Raw genomic sequence first — 23702 nt, 5'->3', positions numbered from 1 at the left:
GGAGGAGGCCAGGCTGCACAGCCCTGCGGTGGGTCAGCCCTTGGAGTCCTGTCCCGGAGAGGGACCCTGTGACACTGGCTGTGCCCCGCAGGACATCCCCAGGGTGGTATGTGAAAAGCCCCATCTCCGGGGCCAGGGACACCATCCAGCCCCTGAGGAGAGTGGAGGGAGCAGGTTCCTCCCCTCTGAGCCGAGGGACCCACCTGGCTGCCCCCCATGTCCCCAGTGTCCCTGCCAGGGAGGGCAGTGTCCCCTCCTCCTGCCAGGCAGGGACCTGGGAGAGAAGCTGGGGGACAGACAGGTTCAGATTTAATCCCGGGTGTGGAAAAAAAAAGTGCTTTTTATGCTCATTCCCGTCTTTCGGGCTTCACCCCCCCCGCCAGGACCCCCCGCAGCCGTGACAGCCACCCCAGCCTCGCTGGTGTCCTTCTGCGGGGGGTCACAGGGAAGTGGGGGGCAGCGGAAGGGCAGTGGGGCGGCTGGGCAGGGGGAGGGCAGACAGCTTGCAGAGGGGTCCGGGGGTGGCTTGAGGGGGGGCCATGAAGCCAAATGCCCCCTGCTCTCGCTTTCTGCTCTCCAGCTCCCCGAGCCGGTTGCCTTGGGCTGGTGTGTCATTCGTTCCTGCCAGGGGAGAGGGGACACCCCCCACCCCCCCCTTTAAATTCCTGCTATTGTGGAGTGGGAGGCCGGGTTGGACCTGGTTGTTTAGATGACATCACCGAGCAGGTTGGGTTATAAAATGAATGAAGCAGAAAGCCCAAGTTCACAAGCTCGGCACTTCGCAGGCGGCAGGAGGGACCTCGGGGCTCCGCTCTGAACTTTGACTCTCGAGGGTCCCGGCCTGTCCCCAGGGCTCCCCTCGGCTCCCGCTGCCCCCCGGCCGCCTCTCGCTCAGCCTCGCAGGATGCAGATCTCACCCTTGCTGGCTGGTGGACTTTTACTCGCTCTGCTCTCCGTCAGGCTGGAGGCGAAGCCGGCATCTCAGCTCCCACAGAAGGTACGGCTGGAGCTGACCCACATCTCCCCCTCCTCTCCCCATCCTGCCGAGGGTCCTAAGGGCGCAGGGGGGGAGACGTGGGGTGACTTCGGGATGGCAGAGTCAACGCAAAGCAGGGTCCTCCTTTCCCATGGGCATTTTTTAGGTGCTGGAGGACCCTCAGCTTCTCCAGGCTGTCCCGGGCGTGCGTGTCCCGGGGACGTCAGCCCCAAACCGGGGGCTGGAGGGGGACGCTCTGTGCCCTGTGCCCCGTGGGATGGGGGCCGGGGAGGGCGGGAGGCTGCTCCCCGGTGTCACCCCGGGGGTCCCCGTCTGCAGTGGACACCGGGGAAGGGGAGTGGATCTGGAGCGGGGCAGGCAGCAGGTGCACGGCGGGGCAGGGTGCGAGGCCAGAGCCTCCAAAACGGGCTGGGCAGGGGCAACCGCGGTGTTCCCCCAGGGAAGGGGCACCCCAAATGTGGGTGCTCCGGGGGGGTGGGTGTCCCGGGGATGCTGAGGAGGGATGCACCAGAGGCCACCAACGCTGGGTGGCACTGCCCCTGGACAGAGATGGGGACAGGGACGGAGGGGTGCCCCAGGACAGCGGTGGGACAGGACTGGGGGTGTCCCTGTGAGGAACTGGGGTGCGGGCTGCAGAAAAAGGGGTGATGGGGGGAGGGGGAGATGAACCTAGGGGGAGCAACCCCAGGGCTTGGTGAGCAGGGAGACAGATGGGGGGACCTGGGAGATGGGGGGGGGGGGGGGGGCAGTGCAGGGCGGGGCTGAGGGCAGGAACAGCCCCCCGGAATCTGAAAGGTGGCAGGGGACGCAGTGAATGAAGGGGGCTGAAAGCTGGCAGGGGACGTGGTGACAGGCAGGGGTCACAGCGTCCCCTGCCAGCTTTCAGCCCCCCTTCAGATTATTGGGGTGGGGGTGCAGCACCCTTCTTTTTGGGGGGGGGGTGCAGTGACCCCAGCCGGTGGGGGGGGTGGGTGGCAGGGGGATGCTCCCACCCCTGGGCGGGCAGCACGGATCTGGGGAGGGGGAAACACAAACGTCGATGGCTCTGACCCTCTGTCCCCTCTCCCCTCCACAGGCCTCCCGCGGCTCGGCACCGGCGGCGGGCCCGCCCGAGGCGGCGGAGCGGGAGAAGGAGCGGGAGAAGGAGCGAAGCGGCGGCGGCGGCGGCGGGGGTTCGGGCCCGCGGGAGGCCCGGGAGGCTCGGGGGGAAACTCGGCCGCGGGCGGGCTGGGCTCGGCTGCTTCAGGACCCGCCGGGCCGCCGCCACAAAGGGCTCCACAAGAAGGGACTGGGCAAGGGCTGCTTCGGCCTCAAGCTGGACCGCATCGGCGCCATGAGCGGCCTCGGCTGCTGAGGGACCCCTGGCGGTGAGGGCGCCGCGCGCGGCCCGGAGGGCGCCTCGCTCCGGAACGGGGAGGGGGGGCGGGCACCAGCAGCGGGGACGCTGTCTGCAGGGGCCCGCAGGGTCTTACCCACCTCTCCAGAAGATCAGAGACCCTCGTAGTGTCTTGCCTGCTTCTGCAGGAGATCAGAGACCCCCTTAGGGTCTTGCCCGCCTCTGCAGAGGATCAGAGACCCTCGTAGTGTCTTGCCCACCTCTTCAGGGCATCAGAGACCCCCTTAGGGTCTTGCCCACCTCTGCAGGGGATCAGGGACCCAGTGTTAGTTTGTCGCTCCCACAGCAGCTCAGGCGAGATTCCCCTTTCCATGATTCCCCTTTCCACAGGCTCCGGTGCAGCCGTACATTCCCAGTTGCTCTGACCACCCTGTGCTTGACAGATGGCGGTGACCTGTGGACCTGCCTTAGGAGGGAAGGGTACCCTCCACATGCCCGTGGTGTGAGGATTAGCGAGGCACCTATCTCAGCCATGCTCCAATTCTTTCAATTTAAGGAAAAATAATACGCAGGTTCCCCAGGTGTCTCCTGGTTGTGGTGACAGCCAAGGGTAGTGCTTTCCCAACTTGGGCTTTGCATCTGAGCAAGTTACGGGAAGCCGGGAGAAGTTCTTCCCACAGCGCTCCACGGCCGCTGCGCTGAGGGACCCATGGACAAGAGAAGCATCGCTTCCTCGCAGTGATGGGTTTGGGAGAAGCCCGGCAGCCCCTCCCTGGCAGCTCTCCCCGAGGGTGCTGGGGCAGCCAGGCACCATCCCGGCCTGGTCGCTGCCGGCAGCTCGCACGCTGCCGAACCCACGCTCGGGGAAGCTCTTGCCCACGGCCCTGATCTGCTCAGAGGGACCTGCCTTGGCCCAACAGCAATGTCACCAGGCCCAGGCATCCTGCTGCTGATGGGCACTGCTCGTCTGCTCCCTCGAGTCGCAGCTCCTCAGTATTCCCAAGGAATGGCCCCGCTCAGGGCTTGGAGAAGCGCACGCATGCTGCGCAGCCAGCTCGCACCCATCCTCTCTCATTAAATTCTCATCAGGAAAAAAAGATTTCTGCTGGTCCCAGGGCCGGGAGGAGCAGCACGCTTCCCTCAGCCTCTCCCCGAAATACCAAATAGGCAGAAAGCAAAGGGTGAGCTTCTTCCTTGCTTTAGCAGAAGCAAAAAAGCTCAGAGAGGTCTGCTGTGGACCTCAGCATCCCCCAGCCCCACGCCAGGATGATTCTCGCGGGGTTTCAGCTTGGGACGGGTATGGGCTGCGGTATGGCAAGCACTAACAGGCACTTTGTTCTCGTTCCTCGCAGGGCTTTGAATTCGTAGTCCATTTTCTCCTGCCGTGGCCAGGCAGGGCCATCCCCCAGGCAACGCCTAGAAGAGCAGAGACACCCTTCCCCAGAACGGACAAAAGATGTGGCTGTGTTTTTCTTTTTGGTACGAGGAGTCATGGCACCAGCTGTTTTGGTTTTGTTATTTTTTAAAAAAGTGCTCTCTATCTTATATATATTATATACACAAACCCTCACCAAGAAAAGGGACAGTGCTTTTCCAAGAGACTGATGAAGCCAGCTGTATAACATTGCTGTTTGTAAATTCATGTCATGCATAAATGTATTTATGTTGTAAAGCTATTTATATATTGTTTATAAAGAGATATTTATAAAAAATTATTTATGTAACTAAATGAAAAGTCAAGCATTGTAACATTTTTTTGTCCTAAGTAGTTGAAAAACTTAAAAAAAAAAAATCATTCCATGTGGCATTTTGCAACCTGTCTTTATTTATCAAATTCACATCCAATTTAAATGTGAGATCGACTGATTTTAACAGAGTTGAAGAAGAAATTGTTCAGATGCTTTAGAAAAGTCAGAAGCGAGAGAAAGGCCAGCAGATATTTTAAGCTTTGATCCCACATGCCCAATCCTGCGATGCTCTGACGGACCAAACCCTGCCCTGCACAGCGGGCAGCTCCAAGCCTCTGCAGAACCCGACTGAGCTCCCTGCGAGCGCTCCCTGCGAGAGCACGCGGCCTCGGGCAACTCACCTGTCGCCCAGAGCCTGGACAGCACCCCTGGAAATAAACCCATCGTGTTCAACAGCCGAGATCCAGACTGACAGACAGCAGCACGACAAGGGCAGCACTCGGCCTAGACGCGTTTTAACCGCTTCCAGCTTGCGGGTTTGGGCCCAAATTTCACCCCGTAAATTGTAGCTCTATCACTGGGCGCCGTACGGAGACGCAGGCCCTGCCAACAGCGACAAAGAGCCCGCGCTGGATCCGGCCCCCGGCTGCGCGAGCGGGAACAGAGCTTTATGCCAGAGGCGCTGTTATTCTTAGGATCCAGCTGCTCACTAAGTGTCTTGTTGATCTTCCCATTCGCCAAACCTTCGCCGCTAAGCTGTAAAGTCCCTTCCTCCAGCAGAGATTTATTTAACTGTGCCTGGGACAATACATAGACAGACCAAAATATACTGAGGGCTGCCCGGTGAGGATTCACGGACACAGCTGTTGCTACAGCTTCTTGCTATGTAAAGTGCATGAAATAAATCGTTAAAATGAGTCGGAGCTCTAAAGGAAACAGCAAGCGAGGGGGCAGGGAGCACAGCAAACACACAAACTTCTGCATGAAGGCTCTTTGGTCTCATTCTTCAAAGAGACCTTATAAAAGAGAGAAAAAAAAAAAAAAAAAGATAGTGGCAGGCGCCCAGCCCAGCCGTGACGGGAGTCACAAATTACGCCCTGACCATTGTAGCGGGCTGGGAAACAACGAGCATTATGTTCTGCTGGGCTCCGGTGCCTAGGACAGGGCAAAAAGTCACCAAGACCTAGAGGCAAAGAGATCCTTTACCTTAGCAACCACCAGGAAACCATAGAAACCTCCAGCCACATTCTCCCCAGCTATTAGAGATCATTAGGTTTACAGAACAAGAGGATTCATCCAGACACCCGACAGCTCAATCACCAGGTTAGGAGCGCGCATGTGACGTTTCTAGCCTCATATGAGCAAAGCCTCCGTCAGAGAGAGGTACCCACCTTGCGGTGCCCACAGAGTACAGCTGGACAGGGAGCGGCAGCTGATGGACCACGCAAGACGGTGCCTACGGGGAACAAAATCAAGACCCTGGGAAGCCAGGCTGGGAGGGCGGGAGGCAGGAGGGGCAGCTGGCAGCTCGGTGCTCTGCCTCAGGGTCAGCACGGAGCCCTCTGTAGGTAAGGACAACCCACCGTCAGGGCTCTGTAAGGCAAATCCAACACCCACCAAGCTCACCCTACCGGCTCTGCACACCTTCAGAGGGAAGGAGGGGCTGTGCCTGGAGCTCCCGAAGAGATGTCTGTTAGAGAGGACTGTCCACTGCCGCCCCGCAAACCTAAGGGACAGTAAGGAATCACTTACTGTGCAGACCTTGCACACCGGGTCTGAACAGCGGTGTAAGAAGTCGGTGCCGCGGGTCCCCTTCGGGGTCCTGGTCCTTGAGCATGAAGCCAGAGCAGTGACCACAGCAGAGCATCAGGCTGGGACCAAGGTGGGGCCAACTCCCCTTCCAGCTTTGGCTTTTTGCTGCAGAGCCAGAGCTGGAATAAAACCGAGTGGTCCTGGTGACAAGAGGGCATCTCCTCAACAGAGCAGAGGGAACTCGGTCTCAGGAATCCAGCCCCCAAAATTTGACAACTCATGAGGCACAACACGAGCTCAGGTTGAAGGAGATCCCAGGGATCACAGTCTGGATTCCTGTTTCTCTGCAGCGTAGTCCGAGAAGAAAAGCGCAGCCCCGCAGCACGCGTTCATTCCATCCACTGGACTTCCTGGAAAAGAGCAAGCCCAAGGAAAAGGACAAAGCTGCATTGCAAAGGGACACTAGTTTGGCTGAAGGAGAGCGATCAGAGCAAGAGCTCCCTGTGCAAAGGGAGGGATAACAGCTTGGCTCCTTGCTTTGCTGCTCCCGCTCCGACCAGGGAGAAGCCACCCCGTCCCTCAGCATGCCGGTTTCCCACCTGCAGGACTGGAACATCGCTCCCACGTCGGGGTACGAGCTGATGTGCAAGAGAGAAGGTAGCACCCAGGGGCGAAAGAGCACTTGGGAAAACTTTCAGATCCACTCAACCCTAGCACCCACGCGGCACAGCCAGGCCAGTGGGTTTGATGGGCTGAGAGCGAGCGTTGCACGCAGAGGTCAGTTTTCAGGGCGCTGACAAGCACCTTCCTCGGTTTGGCGGACAGGCCAGAATGGGAAACGGAAACAGCTCATTTGAGCACCTGATTGAGGCCACAACTGGGTCTCCCTGGCAGGGGCTCAGTAGGAAACAAGGCCAGCAGGAAAAGAGGGGTCACAGGAATCTAATTAGGAGGGGAGGAGGCATCTCGTGCAGCAGAAACAAATAGATCTCACGTCATTGCCTCCCTTGTGGGCCAGCTAGGTCAAATCTTCACGACATCCAGTAAAAGGATCCAGGGTCAGCACTGGAAAACTCCCTTGCCACATCCCAGCCCGGAGACGGCACAACTGAACTGCAAGAGCTGTCCTGGATGCAAGCCTCAGCCTCGGGGGGTGGCACCCGACATCTCAACAGCGGGCTCGGAGAATGGCCTTTACCGGAGGTGGACACACACGCCTGAATTGAGGGTGGCAGGAGTCCCAAGCTCCTCCGTCCAAACACGGGTCAAACCAGCGCCCACGGGACCTACACGTTTCCTGCTCCACCAGCTGAACGAGCAGCAGCCACATTCAGCTCCCAAGTGGGAGCGCTTGCGAGGCGACATAGGAACAGCCTTGATTTTCCCCCTCCAAGAGCAATTCCTAGCAAGAGGTGAGCCACCAGCCCCCAGCCTGAAAAAGCACACTGCTCCCTAGTATAAAAGGACGAGAGCCTTCTCCAGCGCTGATGTACAAGTGCCTTTCAAAGCCCAAATAGGCTGGAGCAGACCTTGGAGCTCCCACAGCAGGGACAGAGTTGCCCTCTAACGGGTGGGAAATCAGTGCTGTTGCCCCAGCCCACATTGCATGTTTTTCCCTGGTACCACTCATGCAGCTTTTCCAAGGTATTTATTGCTGAAGGGTTACAAAGCCCAGCTCAGGTGACAGCAAATCCCAAACCAATGAAGAAAAAGCCCAGAGCCCCAGAGCAGGAGAGCAGTGGAATTTTCCAGCTGCAAAGGGACCTGAGGCATTGAGTAGGGACTGCCGGGGACAAAAGCACACGTGCCCCTGCCACTCGCTCTAGGACTTCTCCAAGCATGGGCTATGTCCCTCAGAACGCAGAAAGACAAAGCGAGAGAGCATCACAGGGCAGCTTCCAGAGGGAGCCTGTGCTTGACACAAGTGCAAGTTGAAAATGAGAAGGGAATTGAATCCAGGTCCCTTCCTGTCAGTCAGCAACTAACCTTGTCAGAAGAGATGGCAGCACTAACCGAATCAGGCAATTCATTAGGCTGGGGCACACAGCGAAAGCCCACGCTCTCTGGAGCAGAACTACAGTGAAAATCCAGGGTAATGAGTTGCAAACTTCCTTTGTAAATGACACTTCTGCAATGACTCTGGCAGGCTGGGAAAAGAACTAATAGGAAAATCATTAGGTAGCATCGCTTTGATATTGTTGAAAACGGCACAGGCTATTTTTCCTGCCCCCTCCATAACTAACCTGGCATATTACCCATAATACTCCAGACTGATATTCCCACAGTGGACCACCTTATTTGCATCAGGGGAAAAGAAGGGTATGGTACGCGGGAGGAAGATGACTTCTAGAAAAGCTTGAAAAGCTTTAAGATTCTCCCCCTCCTGTACACACGCATCTTCTTCAATTCCATCAGCAACGAGCCTCTGCCCAGCCAGACCACAGCACTTCACAAACCTCTGCCACAAAGTCAGCACACATGAGAGAGGCTGTCCCAGCAAACGCAGCTGCAGAGCAGCTGATTTGCCCAAGGTTGCTTTCTGCAGCTGTAGCAGAGCTGGAATAGAACACAGCTCCGCACTTTGCCTTTTCATTACACCACTGTCCTTGTCCTTGATTTACTTTATGCGAAACCAGGCAACAGCCTGCGCCTCCCTAGATGCAGAACAGCTCTGAGGAGCAATGTCTACCCACCTGGCTTATCTGCCAGCAAGGAGAGGTGTCCTGTCACAGTAGTGATGTAAAAGGAATAGCATCACAGCTGGCAGGTGATCCTGCAGGAACTGGTGCTCTCGCACAGCTGTGAAGGTGACAATGAAACACCAAGACGTTACTTACTGCATCAGTGCAAATCAGCCTTTGGACTGTGCTGATCATGAGACAGCGACTGGAACATCAGGGCTGGTGAGAAAAACAGCATCTTCAGGAAGAGTCTGCAGGGCTAGACAGCACTGCTTCCAAACTTCATACCAACGAAGACACAGCCCTGTGGTCAGCCGAGCTCAAAATACTCACAAAAAGGCTGATCTCTGACAGAGCGAGGCTTCACTTGCCCACCCCAGTCGGCTCTTCTGGAAACACAGAGGCACCGTGTGTGCACCAGCATTTAAAAAAAAAAATGCCCTAATGATACAGAGATTCACAAGTCTCTACAGGAGACCTGGAGCTGGGCAAGGGTGTCCTATCTTCTACTAAAATGACACCAAGCAAGGACTACTGGCACAAATTCTTTTGTGCTCAGTGGGGAAATACACATTTCAGGAATGTTAAATGACCTTACGGCATCCCATTACCACCTAGAACTTGCAGAATGTATGTTCATTCGCTAGAGCAGGGACACCTTCCCTTCTTGACAAGAAAAAGCCACGGTCACAGCTATCACACTCATGCAATTTGCAGCGTGCAGCAAATACATCACGGACTCTCGCGAGGTCTCCGCACTGTGGGAGAAGAAGCGCCCGTGCCTGTGTATTTGGAGACAGGCAGCAAAGTGCTGCTCTGCCTGATCCTGCGCCTGGGTCACTGACCAGGGACGGGGGTACCGCCGCAGTGCCACTGAGCAGCAGGGCGCAGCCGATCAGGCTAGGGGGTAAACAGACCCTCCCTTCACAGTACACCTCTCCAGCTTCAATCACTTACCTCTGGTAGCTCTGTGGTAGGGCCACACTTGATGAAATATCAGCAAAATGTCAACAGTCCCTGAGAGACACCGACCTTCGCCACGGAGCAGAATGAAACAATGACACATTTCTAAAAACTCTGCCGAGAAATTCAATCAGACTGTCAGGTTAAAAATCCATAATAAAAATACAAGGTTGAGGTTACAAGTAGGAACTGAGATCACTCTAATCTTTAATTTACCTTTCCTGATGCCCCTGGGTTTCTCTCTCTCAGATTACACAAAAATACGGTAGTCAGATTCAGGTTTTGGCTCCCTTGCACTAGGCTAGATGCTATACAGGACCTGGGGGGGGACACACACACACAAAATCAACAGGAAACTTTGTATGGGAGTAGGTGCTAGAGACCTGGCTAGCTGGGTCTACATGCTTGCGAGGCAGGTTCTTTAATTGCTCCATTTCCTCATTACTCAGAATAACAGAGAGCAATGCTGTTTCTCAGATACTGAAGTAACAAACAGCAGCACCAACACATGCAGGAATGCATAAGCTTTGACTGTTTTACCTCAGCAGGAGGTGGGCTTTCTGTGGTTTTCAAAATTAGAGGCCTCTCTAAACAGGTCAGATGCACTCGTACAAACCCATACAGAACTGAAAGTGTAGGGAAGTCTGTTTCACCCATAATTACATTCTAATACAGCTGTCAAAGTTGATGGCACTTTCCCTTCTGCTTCCCTGCAATGAGTAAGCCCAGCTTCCTTTTTGCACACATGGACCAACGCATTTTCCCTTCATAAGATAAGCAGAACATTAAAACCAAAACCACCCATTAGGTTCTGTATCATTTTCCATTCTTCCAGGAACAGAAAACTGTTCAGCAGAATTCATTTTTCAGGGTTGGTGGGAGAATGGCCATCTCTTGCCACCACCCTCTTCTATGGGAAGAAAAGCTTCACTTTCCCCAGCTTCACTCTGGAGAGCAGCTCTGCAGGTCCTACTCCTGCACACGATCCACAGAGACAGACCTACAAGCCTCCATGCAGCTCCACAAGCACCCATGGGATTTCAGAAGTCTGCACAAGGCTGATCGCAGAATGGGCCTCAAATCTGAACAACAGAAGGGTCTGTTGGGACCAGCAATTTTCCCTCCTGCTCTCAACAGAAGACTAAACTAGCCTTCAACTTCTCTAACGAGGTGAGGAGGGAAGTAAAAGAACCATAGAGTTTGAGCAAAAACTTTTTTTCTGTAAAAAGATTGACATCAGCATTGCTTTATCATGTTCCAGAATTGCCTGATGTTAGCTGGTATCAACTGAGTCACAGCAGGAACGCCAGGGACATTTGTTAGCATGAGGCACAGCTTTAGGGCTAGGGCAGTCTACCAGCACTGCAATCAGCTGAGATACTCTCTTCCATTTTCCAGCTCAGTGCTCAATTCCATATTAAACAAGCACCAGTACAAGCGGAGCTGCAGAACACGAAGCTAGACAATAAAGCCCTGAAGAGCAGAGGGAAGGCGGCTCCATCTACTCTGTCTCCCTCAGGGTGGAGGAGGCAAACAGAAGTTCAATAGCTCAAACTCTGTCCTGCTGCAATCTTGAAGTGAGCTGCAGCTGGAGCAGCCCACTGCTGTCATAAAATAAAGTAGGGCAGGATGCTCTCCCCACATCAGGGAGCAGTGTCCAGCAGCGCTCAGACAAGCTGCGTTAGCTGTCTCCAGCAGGCACATGCAATACATGGGAGTTCACATCAAATTCACCTCTGCTCCCACCTCCCTCTTGTCCCCATAGCACAGTTAAGCTCCCCAGGCTCTCCTCGCTTGAAATTGTCCACAATTCAGCCCTCACCAGCCCCTAATTCACACAGCTCCACTCCGAGTTGCTGCCCTCCCTGTAAACACAGGGACTCAATGCAGTCTTTATCTGTTGTCCTTCTCAAACAGCATAACACCTCCTGCATCCTTCCCTGTTAACAACTGTGCCTTCTGCTTCATTCCTGGAATAGCTTCTAACTCTTTCCTTCAAGCCAGATTCATTAACCAGCTGCTGCAGAGCTGTTTGCCTCCCCCAGGTACTCTGTGCATGTCATTTGTTAATGACTCATCTCAGACTGGGCTCATTGCAAAGATGCCCCCCTCCTTTTGCAGCACCAAGCGCGTTGCTGGCACACCAGGAAAGCCAAACATGCAAACAGCTCAGTTTCCTCCAATACCCCGTTCCCTTCTCCGTCCTCTATTGCCGTCAAGTACGGGACAGCTCCTTATTCAAAGTGCTATTTCCTGCCTTGCTTCTTTGCTGATCAAAGGCAATGTGTACCGAAGCATAAATAAGATCTTCACCCCCAGCCAGGCTTTGAGAACAGCAAAAACGTAAGAACAAACTTGAAAACTTCCAACACACTAAAGAAGCTCCAGCAAACTAATGTGACTCCTGTAACTGGCAGGGAATAAACACCAAGTATGCCAAATTCACATCTATTTCTCCAGCAGACTGGCTTGCCGAGGAGCTAAAACGATTTCCAAAGGCATTTGCATTCCTCCTGCCTCTTCACACGACTGATATTAAAAATGGGAAGGAAAGAAAAGAGCTAGTGAGGACCACGGAACCTCTCCTCGCTAGTCAAATCTAGTGAGGAACTGGATGACCAGTACACTGCAGCTGCCCACGTGGGAAGCCAGAAACAGACACAGTCCATCTCCATCACACAGATCTATCAGACTTGGGTACACAAAGTCCACCTACACCTCCTGAGAAGCTGTCAGTTAAACACCGGGAGAAGCTAGTACAGAAACTAGTACTGCCACTGCTTGGGAAACAGTTCCCTTGAGACATAAGGGAAGGCTTCGTGCTCTGGGCTTATTCACTTAACATCCTTCCCTGGGAATTTTTTGGCTAGTGTTTCTAGGGGGAGAGCAAGCTGGCAAAGAATCAGAAACCAAAGGACCTGAACCAGAGGCAACTGGATGGGGGGTATTTAGATCCACCTCTCAAGATTAAAAGCTGGTGTGCCTGCACTGCAGGAGAAGAAAAGGAGAGGAATTTACTTTCATAAGTGTACAACAAGTCCTGTGACTGAGGACTGAAAACACGCAGACGGCAAAGAATTCTGGTAGCAGTAAGAGGAAGGCACGTGCATTGCACACGCAAGTGCAGGCTGACAGCTGGCTGCAGGACTGGAGCATTGTTACCATCCTCTGCTTAAACAGCTCCCCTGCCCGCTCACGGAGAGCCCTTCTCTTTACAGCATGGAGTGAAGCAAAACGCAGGGGCCAAAATACAAAGCAGCACTCTGCTAGACCCAGAGGAAGGAGTTGGCTGGCCTAAGACAGAGCACAACTACAAACCTTCCACAACCAGGCATCAAAGGTGTTCAGGCTCAGGACACTGGGCTCGGCTACCGGTTTTGCCACAGATTCTTCTGTACAAATTTGGACAAAGACCAACTACTGATAACACGGGAAGAGCGCTTCCCTGCCTCCCGGATGCCTCAGGGAGATTAGTCAGACCTTCTGATAACATAACAACAAGAATCAAGTAAATGCTCAAGTGAACAAGTGCTGTTGGACTAAGCCTAAAGCAGCCTCAAAGCCAAGACTCCAGACTCTGACATTAAATCGGAATTTTTAATTTTTTTCTAAAATGTGCTTTTTTGTGTGAATTGCTGTTTCAATGGCAACCCCATCCTCCCCCTTGAAGAAAAAACCCCACACCTTGCCAAACTAGGTGCAAAACACCTGAAGTTAGTCTGTAACAAATAAAAAAAACCCCACAAAACAAAGGCTGAAATGCTTTAGAATCACAACAATGTACAAAAAAAGGGAGGAAAATACAACCTGAAAGTGTTCAAAATTCAGAAAGACTAGTCAAGTCCATTGCTTCAGCAAGGGCAAGGGGATGCGACCCCTGCCAGTGGGTCCTGGGCCACCAGCCTGCCACGACGCTAAACGGGCTCTTCTTCCACGCAAACCACTGTCGCTAGCATCCGCGGAAGAGCGAATGCATTACCCTTTGAATATCAACGGGGGAAACAACTCACAAGCAGCTCTGGGAGGTCACATCACATTCAGAAGGAACACAGTTTCTAATATGCCCCTAACCACCTGCAAGAAGGAAGGCTTGAAAGAGCAGCCTGCTTCCTCCTTATTGTATTGATGCCTCAGAGATGCAGAACAGTGCTTTAAATCTGTGAGAGATTAAAGGGCTTAGTAAGGGCAGTAAACAGACAGTTAAGTAAACAGCCCAGCACTGGATCTCATCTTCACAGAGCGAGGTAGTGTGAATTTCACCCCAGTTTAAAATAGACAGGGGTAGCAAAAAGGCTGAAGACTTCCCTGTAAAGCAGTTCCTGGCCTAGAAACCTTTCCGCACTCCCTCTGGGAATGAAAAGATCTGTGTTGATGGCTTCCTCGCTCCCAGCCTGGCTTTGGTAGCCACACTTCAACCCTGGGATTCAGACACTTGCGACCGAAGTTCTCCCAAGATCTGATTTAGTACAGCAGCTTCCTTGAGGTTAAGCAGCAATGAGACTGGCTGGGAGGGAGCAAAACTGTCCACAGACATATATATATATGTGTTGGTTTTTTTTTCTTTTTCCCCCTGCCCCTTTGGGTTAGTCCCTCTCTTTGGAAATCCCTCTTTAAAGGGCCAGAAGAGGAACACCCTGGAAATTAATAGGGGCTGCACAGTGTAACTGAGCCAGGTGCTGCCAACTGGGAGCTGTATTCAAACATGGTTTTTATCTGCCAGCCTGGAAGGGACTGGCCCAGAACCCACTGAAAAAGGAGATGCAGGCCCTTTTTTGCGCCTCCTGTTGTCATTCCTAGCCGAATGACATTTAGATGGTATGTTCTAGTGACGGCTGGAGACCAGCCCTTTGACTTTGGACATCTTCTTTGTGGGCTGCCTTTGTTCTGTGTGTGGAGGGCACTCTCGCTCTACCAGCTGCTGTTCCATCTCCTGTGCCGACGACGAGGCTGTAGCTTTTAATGTTTTCTTTATGTTTGTGACCTGGCCAAGAAGAGACAGTGAATCAGCACCTGCTTCTTCCTCCCCTTGCAGTAGAAACTCTGTTCATAAACATACTGAAAAACTCCTGGAGTACAGAGTGGAGATTATAAAACAAACTCTCCCACTAGACACATTCTCTGCACTTGAGTTTATTAAAGACAATATTTTATCCTCACTTATAGCCAGAGTTGTTAATATTTCCAGTCTGGGTCCAGTACAGAATAACTAGAGACTACTTTTTTGTTTTCTAAGAGACAACGGCACAATACTGTACCATGTTTCTGGCTGGCTGGAGGGACCTACTACTGCCTTGGTGCCGAAGGCAGCCATCCTACCACTGTTGGCCAGAAGCCAGAAGGAGAATGGGGACTGTGAAAGAAACAAACTTGCACTTAGGCCAGCACATGAAAAGGTAAAATGCCGTTTGGTCTAGCTGGCTGGCTGAGCCATAGGTACTTGCTAGAAGCAGGAACAGAAATTGGTTTTGTGGGAGGCAGCAGTAGTGTTTCTGCTGCTCTGGCTGAAAAGGAGAGATACAGCACCAAGCACCATACTCCGTCTCCTCTGGAACCCTGTAGGGCTCACCAGAAATACAGTGAGCAAATCTTAAAAAAACCCAAACAAATAAATAAAAGAAAAAAAATCCCATAGGCTAAAACAAGTTTGGGAGTCAGGTGTGCCAACTCCAGGCCAAAGGCATCTGGTAAGCCAAATGCGCTACGGATGCCAATCAAGCTGCCAAGCACATGCTGCTTCAGAGGCAAACATAAACCTGCAGGGATGCAGCACTCTGCAAGAAATAAACCCTGAGCAAGTGTCTCAGGAGGACCATTTGCACCTTTACAGCTGTATTAGCCAAGATTCGTTCTCACACGTAAATACACATCAGCGCAGGGGCTAAAATCGCGTGCCCGTGCTGCCATCTACTGCCACGCTGCAACTGCGACAGGGCCCAGGCCACCCTGCTGAGGAGAGCACGTCGGAGCCCTGCCTGGGTGCTCAGCTTCACCCCAGGAGAAAGACCCCGAAGCAAGCTGCTGAGGGCACATTTTGCAAAAGCAATGAGACTCGAGAGGTTCTTTGTTTAATTACACTTTCAGGTTTACAACGAAGTCAACTTTTTTTTCCTTCCTGCCTGCCTTGTACAAAAGGAACAGAATTCCATCAAAGCCCCGTGTTAAAAGCACATTTTTCCTAATAAATCCATTCAGGAAACTACAGCTAGTGCAGCCACCTAGCCTAAATTCATAAAACTTTATAAAGCAAGGTTCCAGCCTGCTCAGAGTGGGCAAATATTATATTTGTGGTGTTACTACCACATGGAAGCAGATGTGTTTTATCCCTACCCCAAACTAGCACGTCTGATTTGCATGCTTGCTAGCCTACTTCAGAGAAGCCACAATCATTAACCAGGCATTACCAGATGATTTTCTTCAGTAAACAAACATCTATCAAAAAGCATAGAGCGGTCTGAAGTAACTCTGTACCCACCTCCATCTCGACCTGCTGTTGAGTTCGGTGATGGTTTTCTTTGTATTGGTTGGCTCTAAGTACTTGCTGCTCAATTCCTAAAAGAACCGCTTCACAACCATCACACCTGCGAGATACAAACAAGGTCAAACAGTGTTTATGAGTTCTCTTGTGGGGCAGCTCAATCAGGCAATCTGAAAAGTCAATCTCCTGAACTTCTGGCTGAGCATATGAAATTTATACTTCCCGCTTAAATATTAGTTTCAAAAAGCTGGCAAAAAAAAAAAATTGCTGTTTACTCAATGTATTTTACAGCATTCTTTAGCTAGTCCATGTTACTTTTACCTGCCCATCAAAAAGTAAGCACAGGTTCATTGCACTTTCGACTTCCTTTTCAATTAGAATCACTGCTTAAACAAGGATGCAATGCATTTTTCAAACGTAAGTAAAATTTTAAAATTAAACAAGAAAGCCAGATTGAGAGCATCCCCTTGCCCGTTAAGTGTTCAAAAGACAAGAGCACTCCTCCAGCACTGGAGAGGACAGAAAGGGAATTGGCAGTGGGTTCACTGTTACCTTCCAAACAATGCTGAAAGGTCCTGGAAGCTGCCAGAGCCCTCCCGATGAGATGGGAATAAGGGAGTTAGAGAAGCAAAAATCTGCCCCCACCTCAGGACAGCATACTTGCCCAGCAGTTTAATTACTTTTCATGCACCATACCATAGCAACTAGGAAGCAATTCCCAGTCAGCTCAAACTGCCACAGGCTCCACAGTCTACAGGGGAATTTCTCTGGGTGGGAAGAGAAACCTACAAAAAGATGAGAAGCAGCTTCCTGGCAAAGGTACAAAAGATAGTACCAATATGGCTGCACGCAGCCTGCATTTGCAGGAACAAAGAGAAGGCAAACAAAGGCATCTGAAACTTCAAACTTGAAGAGACAACCCCTCCAAAGCACTGTGAGTCTCTAGAACTCGCCCACGCAGTTCTCATCACAGTGAAAAAGGCTAAGAAGTAATGGCCAGTTCTGCTTTCGTTAACAAGCGTAACAGCAGAAAGGGGAGAAGTTTGCACCGTAAGGCTACAAGTCCCATTTGGACTGTCTGTTTGAAAGGGCCCTTGACTCCTCCCTCACTAGGGTTCTGCTGTGTAAAAGCTACAGTGAGAGCAGAATCTCAAGACCTAGTGTAGTTTGTCTTGATATGTAACACAAACTGAATCCTAGACGGAATCTCGGAAAACTTGTCCAACAGACTACTCCTCCAAGTGCCCACTTACACCATAAGACTCCCGAACAATGGCACATGGTGAAATTGAGCCAGCACTTGAAACTTTCAGGAACAGGAAAAAGACAGGCCAAGCTATGTACACTGAACACGGAAAGCGGAGAGACTGCCTCACCATTCCTGGAGTGTTTTGACAATGTTACTGATGTCCTTCTTCTGAATGTCTCTGCCGATACAAAAGTCCACCTCTAGCACCTGATTTCGTTGATCCAGCTTCCCCTGGATAATATCTGTATAAACTGCTTCAATAATGAGATCTTCCAGCTCTCTCAGATTCCTCATATCCAGGTCCTTCAGCAACACAGAATAGGGAATGCACTAAAAACAGCAAGTCCAAGAATAAGTTAACTGTCCTAGAGCCAAAATGAACAGCTAGGTCTCAGAAGGTCAAGACCCAAATGTTTATTGTATCCTGCACTTCAGCCTGCAAGTACAGCAGTGACAGCGCGTGGCAGAACAAACACTTGCTGCTAGGCTGCGTAATATTCTGACACAAATTTGCTAATTCCTGAAGCTTTGACATAGCATGTTCTGGAGGAAACAAGGTAATGGGATTGTAGAAGAAATTAAGAGAGTTGATTAGTTTTCTCCAGAAGAACACGTGAGTGTTTCTAAGAATGGCTCTCCATCTCCAGCAGTGAATGAAGCCATACAAAGTTTCGGCATTTTCAAAAACAAACAAAAAGACTGCTGTCATACACATGGCACTTTACCTTCATTCTGGAAGCCAGGCTTACAATCGTCAAGTGTTTCAGCTTGTTTTTCTGAGTTGCTGTTAAATCAGGCAGGTTATCTTTGTTTGCTGTTAATGTTAAAAAAGACACGATTCAGGACTTTCCTTCAAAAATTATATAATTCAGACTGCAAAACTTCAGGCCAGTTACACTACACTAAACCCCGAAAGGCTGAACTCCTCCAGTTACTGTGGGTGCCAGTGAGCAGGGAGCGCTGCCACTGATGACAGATTAGCACATGCAGGGAGACACAGGAAAAGTTAAAAAAACAAGTTGGCAATTCCATTCTTCTCTGTTTCTTTAATAATCCTGGTTTTGGAATTAGAACGTAATTCACATTTACACAAGTGGTGTCCTGCCAAAACAGTTGATCAATGCTTTGTTTCTACCACCAAGTCATTTTTATTTCATTAACGAGCTGACAGAAAAAAATCTTTCCCTTTTCCTGATCTGGTTGTAAATACAGCTGGTTTTATTTCTCTGAAGAGCTGCAGAATTTAGGGTTGAAAGTGTAAAGTACTAGGCTGAGGAAGAGAGGAGAAATTATTAATCTAGATACTTACATGGCCTCACTGTCATTGTATTATATTCATGTGCCTCATGAATATTTAAAAACAGAAGTGAAACTGGCAGCTTTCCAAAGCAAAGAAACCCTTTAAAATATCTGCTTTAATGGAAATTAGCGTTTCAGGCCCACTGAAGTTCTCCCATCCATCCCACCTCATTCAATGCTCTACGTTTTGACCACTATCCCCCCTTTCTCTTTCTTTACTAGGAAAGGAAGGATGAACTGCACTGTCATATGCTGGGACACAAGAGCCCTGCACTGCAAACACGTCCTCTAATCAGTCACAGAATTCATGAGGCTCGTGTTGCTCCACAGCCACTGGAATTTCCAGTCCTTGCACTTACTGATGCCACTTCTCCTTACAGGAACTAGATAGCTCATCCACTGCAGTGACAGCCAGCACTATGACAGAATCATTTGTCACTCTGTAATGGTCTGGATTAGGCTGCTACCCACAAATGAAGTATTCAATTGTAGCCGAATGGAAGCATAAGCACCAGAGATAAAAGCACATCTCGACAGATACTAAGATGATTCACACATAGTCCTTCCGAAGCTGTACAAAAGTCATTATTTCAATTTGTATTCTAGCTAAGAAATGCTTCATTTTGTTTCAGCAATGCCATCACAGAATAAAAAGTTATCCCATAAAGCATATAGGTTTTTATAAATAATGTAGAACAATTTTGTCTAAGTTTTCTGCAGCTTCCATAACCAGTGTCATCTAAATTTCAAAACAGATGTCTGACATTGCACTCCGCAGAGCAAAGTGGCCTGTGAATGTCAATGAATACGGTTACAGACCAATCCAATCTATTGTTGCAGTGCAATCCCAACCAGTAAAACACTACGGTCTCTAGCCTGGCTATAGCCCTTCCTCCACATTTTAGCAATTAAAAAGCACATATGAGCCAGAGACCCCCTATGAACAATTCTCCTCCCACAAAAATCCTGTTCTTGGAGACTTTCACTCAGCCATGCTACACCAGGTGCCACAGAACACAAAGAAGTGCCTCTGACAATTCTAAGGGGCAACCCAGTCTCGTAGTCTGCAAACAGGCAGCAGTCTCTTACCTACATAGTCTGGGTATGTTCCATACGCAAACAGGTTCAGCAACTGGAAATAAGCAGCATTAGACCCTTCAGCAAGCTGAATGGGAAGAAAACAAAAGAAATTCCATGTAACATGGTTAACAGCCACCATGATACCGGTGAGCAACTTCTCCAGAGAACATTCTAAGTCTACACAGGACAAGCAGTGCCCAGAAAAGCAATTACAGCCCAGTCTTAGAGCTGGACCCTTTCTAAAGCCTCACAAGCAGCAGCAAATTTCAGCAGTTTCAGAGTCAAGATGATCCAGCCATTCCTGTGCACCAACTTAACTACAGTTTGGACTGTCAACTGCTTTGTGAGGCACCTTAGGAGGTAAAAGAAAAAGGCGACTCTTAATTTCAGCTGACATCCTACAGGGCCAGCTCTTCTCATCGTGTGACAAGCATCCAGACAATGCTGTTGGCTGGTTAAGCATCCTTGCTATTACTGGGAAAGCTAAGACAGCTTACCTGCAGAGCCACAAAAAATTCAAAGGAAAGCAAGCTAGAACTTTTTAAGCCAAGTGCATTTGAAAGTAACAGCATATGTAAACACTTCACTGGAGTAACTGCAGCACCAAGCAGTGATTTTTATTGAGTGGTTTTTTTTAATGCCATTTGCTGCACACAGATCCAGGAAAAAAACATACTTGAGATTTGATGCTAAATAACCATAGAGGCATTTTTCAGCATATCTAACAGCCCGTCTGGAAAGCCAAACTTGCTGTGCATCACATTACCCCAGCTGCAGAGATACTCAACCTAGATTTCCTTACTGTAGTAGAGGGGGGTGCTGGCGAGGTATTCTCAGTAAAAGCTCTGGAACTTACTTTATACCTTGGTTTGAAATGGTTTGGATTTGGTTACCACCCAGGCCTGATACACTAGACATCTGTTCACAAAGACTTTTGGAGAACGCTGAAGTTATGCTTTCCAGGACAACGAAGGAGTAAAAAGGGATTTTTTCACTGTTGGCTGGCGAGGTGCCGCCTTAAAATTGTTACTGTGCTGCTGCCAGGTTTTTGCTGTATTAGCAATCACATTAAGATAGCAAAACTTTATAGAGATATTTTTTAACATCTAATATACACAGGCAAAGCAATGTCAATCTCTCATATGCAAACATCTCAGAACAAAAGGTAAGTCGCACCAGGCCCTCCCTGGCACAGAAATTTCACATGCAGGCTGTCTGTGGAAGCTTCTGGGGATCCATTACACTGGGAGTGCAGAAGGGGCATTAGGACAGAAACTCATCTCTTACCTCTTGCACATTTGTTAACTCCAATAGCTCTCCGAAGACATAAACCCCAGGAGCCTCCAGCACTTGATTTATAAGAGCAGTCAGAGCTGAGCCACTTGTACCTTTGGCTAGTAAAATAAACTGCTCTAGAAGATTACAGGACGGTTTCTGTTCTCCTGCCATTCTAGGTTTTCAATCTGTCAACAAAAGAACATGATATTAATACATCGTTTCTCCTCTGCTGAATTTTGTCTGGCCGTGGATCAGAAAGTACGCTCTGCATCGTAACGTTTTGGTGTCAGCAGAGCCAGGCTTTTCTTCAGCATTCAGAGAGCAGGCCAGAAGGACCGCAGGTTTGAATGTTGATTTATCTGGGAAGCAAAAACGATTCACACAGTATCTGGGCAAAATATCTGCCCTCAAAGCATCTACCCCTGCTAGCAGGAAAGGAGTTCCATGCTGTTTCCAGACTTCTCCTTCTACTGATGCTGCCAAATAACGGCAACTGCAAAGATCTTTATTATTACGTCTACTAGAGGCCACCTCAGACTTCCTCCTTCCTCACTACACAGCTTCCAAACAGCAAGTAACTTCATTCTCTGTGAAGAACTGATCCACCTTGTAGGCCCGCACTTCGTACCTTTTCCTTTGACATTTGGCTATGGATAATGCGTGCATACATAATTCCTGTTGCTTTCTTAGCCTGAAAGGCAAAAAGAACTGTGGCCTGCAAGTAGCTTACCAGTCTACATGGTACGGTTAAAGTGTTTTGGGTTAACTGGAAAGCTTAAGTGACAAAAACACCCTTTCTACAAAGGCTCTATTTAAGTCCCCCTAAAGAGAGGTCTTTGTCTTCAGCTGTTGCCTGACATTTCTGGTGTGCATTTTGTCTCCCAGCATAACATGTTGCTTTTGAAATGTAAAACACTGTTTATTAACAAGTTCAACAAAATAAGTTATTTGTTTACAAACAACTAAGAAAAAAACTTCCGAAGCATACTATTCAGACACCAAACAAAGAACTCTGCAAATAAGGGGGGTTTTGTGTTATGTTTGTATCAGACAATTCTAAAGTATAGCACGTAACCCTCATTCTGGTGAAGAAAACCAGACACCGGAGAACCTGTCTCACTCTGTGTGACCGCTGGGCCCGCATCTGCCCTCGTGGGGTGGCACGGTCACACAGGTGTTTGCACTGCTCTACCACACCTGACCAAGCAAAGACTTGCGAAGGCAAGGCAGCCAGCTCCCTTTATTAGTCAGCATCTAAAAATATGCTTTACTCCACGCTACTACACCTGTAGGGACAAATGGTCCCAATCTGATCGGGCAATCTTTGCACTCTCCACACAAAGATTTCTCGGTTCTCTGCGTAAAGTCTCTTTGCGATTCTTTTTACCACAGGCACGTGTGCACCTTGACTGAGCGGCACCTGAGTTGTGCCTCAGAAATCCCTACAGTAACGATCAATGGGGCTTCCTAATGCACCTGAGGGTACATCAGCGCTACTCTCCCAGCTCACAGACAAGGAAACCGCCACAAAACAAATGGTTTTCTCAGGAGAGCAGAGGAAGTGACTGAGCTGGGGACGAAATCCAGCTTTCACAGTTCCCAAGCCCCCGTCCTCCCTCAGATGCAACTACAACGCACGCTGGCGTACGAAGTTACAACAGACTGGTTAGTCCATGCCCTGCTAGGAAAGGAACGCCAGCTCTTTGCCCCTTTCCAAGTTACCGTTCGGACAATCGCAACCCGTCCGCGCATCCGTGTCACCGGGACCGCCTCGCTGCTCACCCCACGGCCGACTGGCCCTGGCCAGCGGTGACTGAAACACAAATGGAAAGACACCTTAACGGAGCTACAGCAACCCATCCCCGGCGATAAACCGGGCTTCTCCCCGCCAGGCGCGCCCCACTGCAGCCGTTCGAGGGACCTGGAGGGGGTTCGGGGCGGGAAGCGGCCCGCAGAGCCCGCGGGAGGGAGGGGGGCTGCAGGGCACCCAGACGGCCAAGCCCCCAGGCCCCACCGAGCCCCGCCACGGGGGGCGATTTCCCCGCGGTCCCGCCGCGGGGCCCTCTCGCCCCTCACCGCCGCCCCGGTCCCCGCTCGCTGCTCGGGGAGCAGCACGCCCGGCAGCATGGAAGGGACAGGGTCGGTGCGCGGAGGGGAGGCCGGGCGGCACCTCCCTCCCCCAGCGTTACCTCTCCGCTCACGGCCTCTCCGCCCGGCCTCCCGCCCTGCGGCTCCCGGCGCCGTGCTCGCCTCGCCTCACGCCGCCATGATGGCGGCGCCGGTGTCCCGCGCGCGGTTCCTTCCCCCGGAACGCGCGGCCGCGCCCGGAACGTTCCGCCCGAGCCCCGCGCCCCGGCCTCCCTCGGCTCCCGGGGGCGAGGTGGGCTGGGCCCCCCGGAGCGGGGCCACCCTGCCCAGCTACGGCACCGCAGCCGCCGGAGCAAAGCGGCCTCGCCGCATCCCGAGCATCGCTCGGAGCCCGGCGAGGGAAGTTTCTGCCCCTCTCTTTCAGGGACGTGAGGGTCCGCGTCAGGGTCGCGGGGTTTTCGCGCTCCAAAATGGCCGCTGCAAAGGGCTGCTGCTGTACGGCCATGCCGGCCTGTGCCACACGTGCAGGTCCCGCTCCTCTTTGGGATCCCTGCCTACACCACAGCCCTCAGAGGGGATTAAATCTCCCATTTTATAGAATCAGAGAATGGTTTAGGTTGGAAGGGACCTTAAAGATCATGTGGTTCCAACCTCCCTGCCATGAGCAGGGACATCTCCACCAGACCAGGGTGCTCAGAGCTCCATCCAACCTGGCCTTGGACACTGCCATGGAGGGGGCATCCACCGCTTCTCTGGGAAACCTGGGCCAGTGCCTCACCACCCTCATGGTGAAGAATTTCTTCCTAATATCCAATC

At 51.1% G+C, this 23702-nt stretch overlaps 2 protein-coding genes across 9 annotated transcripts; one reads left to right on the top strand and one right to left on the bottom strand.

Moving 5' to 3' along the window:
- The first annotated feature begins 780 nt into the window (after positions 1–780).
- NPPC (natriuretic peptide C) lies at positions 781–4150 on the top strand. The gene is made up of 3 exons (XM_075418169.1): positions 781–997; positions 2073–2364; positions 3686–4150. Exons 1-2 carry the CDS (start codon positions 905–907, stop codon positions 2349–2351), a joined length of 372 nt encoding a protein of 123 aa, XP_075274284.1. The 5' UTR covers positions 781–904; the 3' UTR covers positions 2352–2364; positions 3686–4150.
- Positions 4136–23090, bottom strand: COPS7B (COP9 signalosome subunit 7B). Of its 8 annotated transcripts, none has more exons than XR_012763659.1 (8): positions 22988–23090; positions 20808–20983; positions 19530–19605; positions 17867–17955; positions 17269–17471; positions 15890–15995; positions 8467–14398; positions 4136–6183 (listed from the first exon to the last, which is right to left on the bottom strand). XR_012763659.1 is itself a non-coding variant. In XM_075418165.1 (8 exons), the coding sequence occupies exons 3-8, from the start codon at positions 20967–20969 to the stop codon at positions 14240–14242; spliced, it is 795 nt and encodes a 264-aa protein (XP_075274280.1). In that variant the 5' UTR covers positions 20970–20983; positions 22521–22611; positions 22988–23090; the 3' UTR covers positions 4136–14239. The 8 variants fall into 8 exon arrangements, 4 of the variants coding, with proteins under 4 accessions (XP_075274280.1, XP_075274279.1, XP_075274281.1 ...); XR_012763656.1 differs by having other exon boundaries at positions 4136–8572; positions 9412–14398; XR_012763657.1 differs by having other exon boundaries at positions 4136–9531; positions 9634–14398.
- Positions 23091–23702: the final 612 nt, after the last annotated feature.

The sequence above is a fragment of the Opisthocomus hoazin genome, chromosome 4, assembly GCF_030867145.1.
Source record: "Opisthocomus hoazin isolate bOpiHoa1 chromosome 4, bOpiHoa1.hap1, whole genome shotgun sequence".
NCBI classification, from domain to species: domain Eukaryota; kingdom Metazoa; phylum Chordata; class Aves; order Opisthocomiformes; family Opisthocomidae; genus Opisthocomus; species Opisthocomus hoazin.
The sequence above is the reverse complement of the archived record's forward strand: the minus strand, read 5'-3'. Positions and strand labels throughout refer to the sequence as shown.

Bases quoted from the DNA above. Each gene is read 5' to 3' on its own strand.
- NPPC (XM_075418169.1), top strand. From the start codon at position 905: ATGCAGATCTCACCCTTGCTGGCTGGTGGACTTTTACTCGCTCTGCTC. The intron at 998-2,072 runs GTACGGCTGGAG...TCCCCTCCACAG, and splicing joins CATCTCAGCTCCCACAGAAG to GCCTCCCGCGGCTCGGCACC.
- COPS7B (XM_075418165.1), bottom strand. From the start codon at position 20,969: ATGGCAGGAGAACAGAAACCGTCCTGTAATCTTCTAGAGCAGTTTATT. The intron at 17,472-17,866 runs GTAAAGTGCCAT...TGCTGTTTTTAG, and splicing joins GCCTGGCTTCCAGAATGAAG to TGCATTCCCTATTCTGTGTT. The intron at 14,399-15,889 runs GTGGGTACAGAG...CTTCTTGGCCAG, and splicing joins AACAGCAGGTCGAGATGGAG to GTCACAAACATAAAGAAAAC.